The sequence below is a fragment of the Bison bison genome, unplaced genomic scaffold (genome assembly GCF_000754665.1).
Source record: "Bison bison bison isolate TAMUID 2011002044 unplaced genomic scaffold, Bison_UMD1.0 scf7180017861976, whole genome shotgun sequence".
NCBI classification, from domain to species: Eukaryota; Metazoa; Chordata; class Mammalia; order Artiodactyla; family Bovidae; genus Bison; species Bison bison.
Window position 1 is genome coordinate 15,303 of NW_011492548.1, and position 1,578 is coordinate 16,880.

Consider the following 1,578-nt stretch of genomic DNA (forward strand, 5'->3'; position numbering starts at 1 on the left):
CTTACCCACTGCTGCTGCTGCTGCTGCTGCGTCACTTCAGTCGTGTCCGACTCTGTGCGACCCCATAGACAGCAGCCCACCAGGCTCCCCCGTCCCTGGGATTCTCCAGGCAAGAACACTGGAGTGGGTTGCCATTTCCTTCTCCAGTGCATGAAAGTGAAAAGTGAAAGTGAAGTCACTCAGTCGTGTCCAACTCTTCTCGACCCCATGGACTGCAGCATACCAGGTTCCTCCGTCCAAGGGATTTTCGAGACAAGAGTACTGGAGTGGGTTGCCATTGCCTTCTCCGCCCTCACTCACTACCCAGCTTAAAAAAGAGAATATTACCAGTCCCTTTCAAGGCCCAGGTATCCCTCTCCAATTATATCCCTCACCCTCCCTGCCAGTTAACCATTGGCCCCAATTGTGTATTAATCAGTTCCTTGCTTTTATTTATTTTACCAGCTCTATGTGTACGTCTAAAACATACATTGCTTACTTTTTCCCATTTGAGCTTTTTTTTCTTTTGGTGAGATTCCTCCCTATTGTGGTATATAGTTATTATAGTCCATTCATTTTCACTGTATTTCATTACATGAAGTTCCCACAATTTATCCATGCACTGTTGATAGCTATGTGGGCTAGTTCCTGTCTGTAACTTTTACAAAGTCAGGATGGATACCTTTGTGTATGTCTCCTAACACAAGGGAATGCAATCACTGGCGTGAGAGTATACACAAATTCAACTTTATTAGGTAATACCAAACTGCTTTCCAAAGAGGTTGTGCAAGCATGTAAACAAAAATTTGCAGTGTTTGATATTAACCAACATGGGATTACAGGCATATTTAATTTTCCTGATTGTAATTATCTGTATTTTTCAAAGTTTTCCATTTGTAAACAGAAGAAAGTTATTTGAAACAGATAGAAATGAGTGCATATACACAAGTGCATGTGTGTGTGTGTGTGTGCATCTACCACAAAACAAAGGTAACAGAAGAGTGAGTTAATAGTCACATTTACCATATCTTGAATTACAGACAATTAAAGTCAAAATTAGCCACAAGCTATTACTTTAATTTTCTAAATCAAAATCTAATGTCATATGTTATGCTGGTTTACATCCCCATCATCAGTGTACCAAGACCTATTTCATACAATGCAATCACAGACATCATTAACAAGGATGTGGTAACTCTGAGCTGTCGTGAAAATATGTCAAGATAAATCAATAAAAATCCTGTGTGTTTTGGTTACATAAAACTATATACACACAAACAAAGATAATGTTGCTTATGCACAGAAGAAAACTAAACTACTGATACGCTCCAAACTGTTGGGAACAGAAGGAGAATTGTGAGCATGGGGTCAGTGTTTTTTTAATATATGGAGTCAATTTTACTTTTGACACTGTTTGATTCTACAAAGAACTTACTACTTTTGTACTTTAAAAATCCAAGAAAGATAAAAAAGTTGGGGGAAGGATTCCCTGGCAGTACAGTGGTTAGGACTTTGCACTTCCACTGCAGAAGGCATGGATTTGATCCCTGGTCAGGGAACTAAGATCCCACAGCCAAAAAAAAAAAAAAATCCAGTAAA

At 39.2% G+C, this 1,578-nt stretch overlaps 1 protein-coding gene across 1 annotated transcript in view; it reads right to left on the reverse strand.

The window, feature by feature from the left end:
- The window catches only part of LOC104983192 (membrane magnesium transporter 1-like), a gene marked incomplete at its 5' end in the record, with an annotated part of 8,944 nt that overhangs the window by 2,577 nt on the left and 4,789 nt on the right, over nt 1-1,578 (reverse strand). The window contains one exon of the mRNA XM_010832650.1: nt 6-35. Within this exon, the coding sequence (XP_010830952.1) occupies nt 6-35 (30 nt within the window). The remainder of the gene's footprint in view (nt 1-5; nt 36-1,578) is intronic.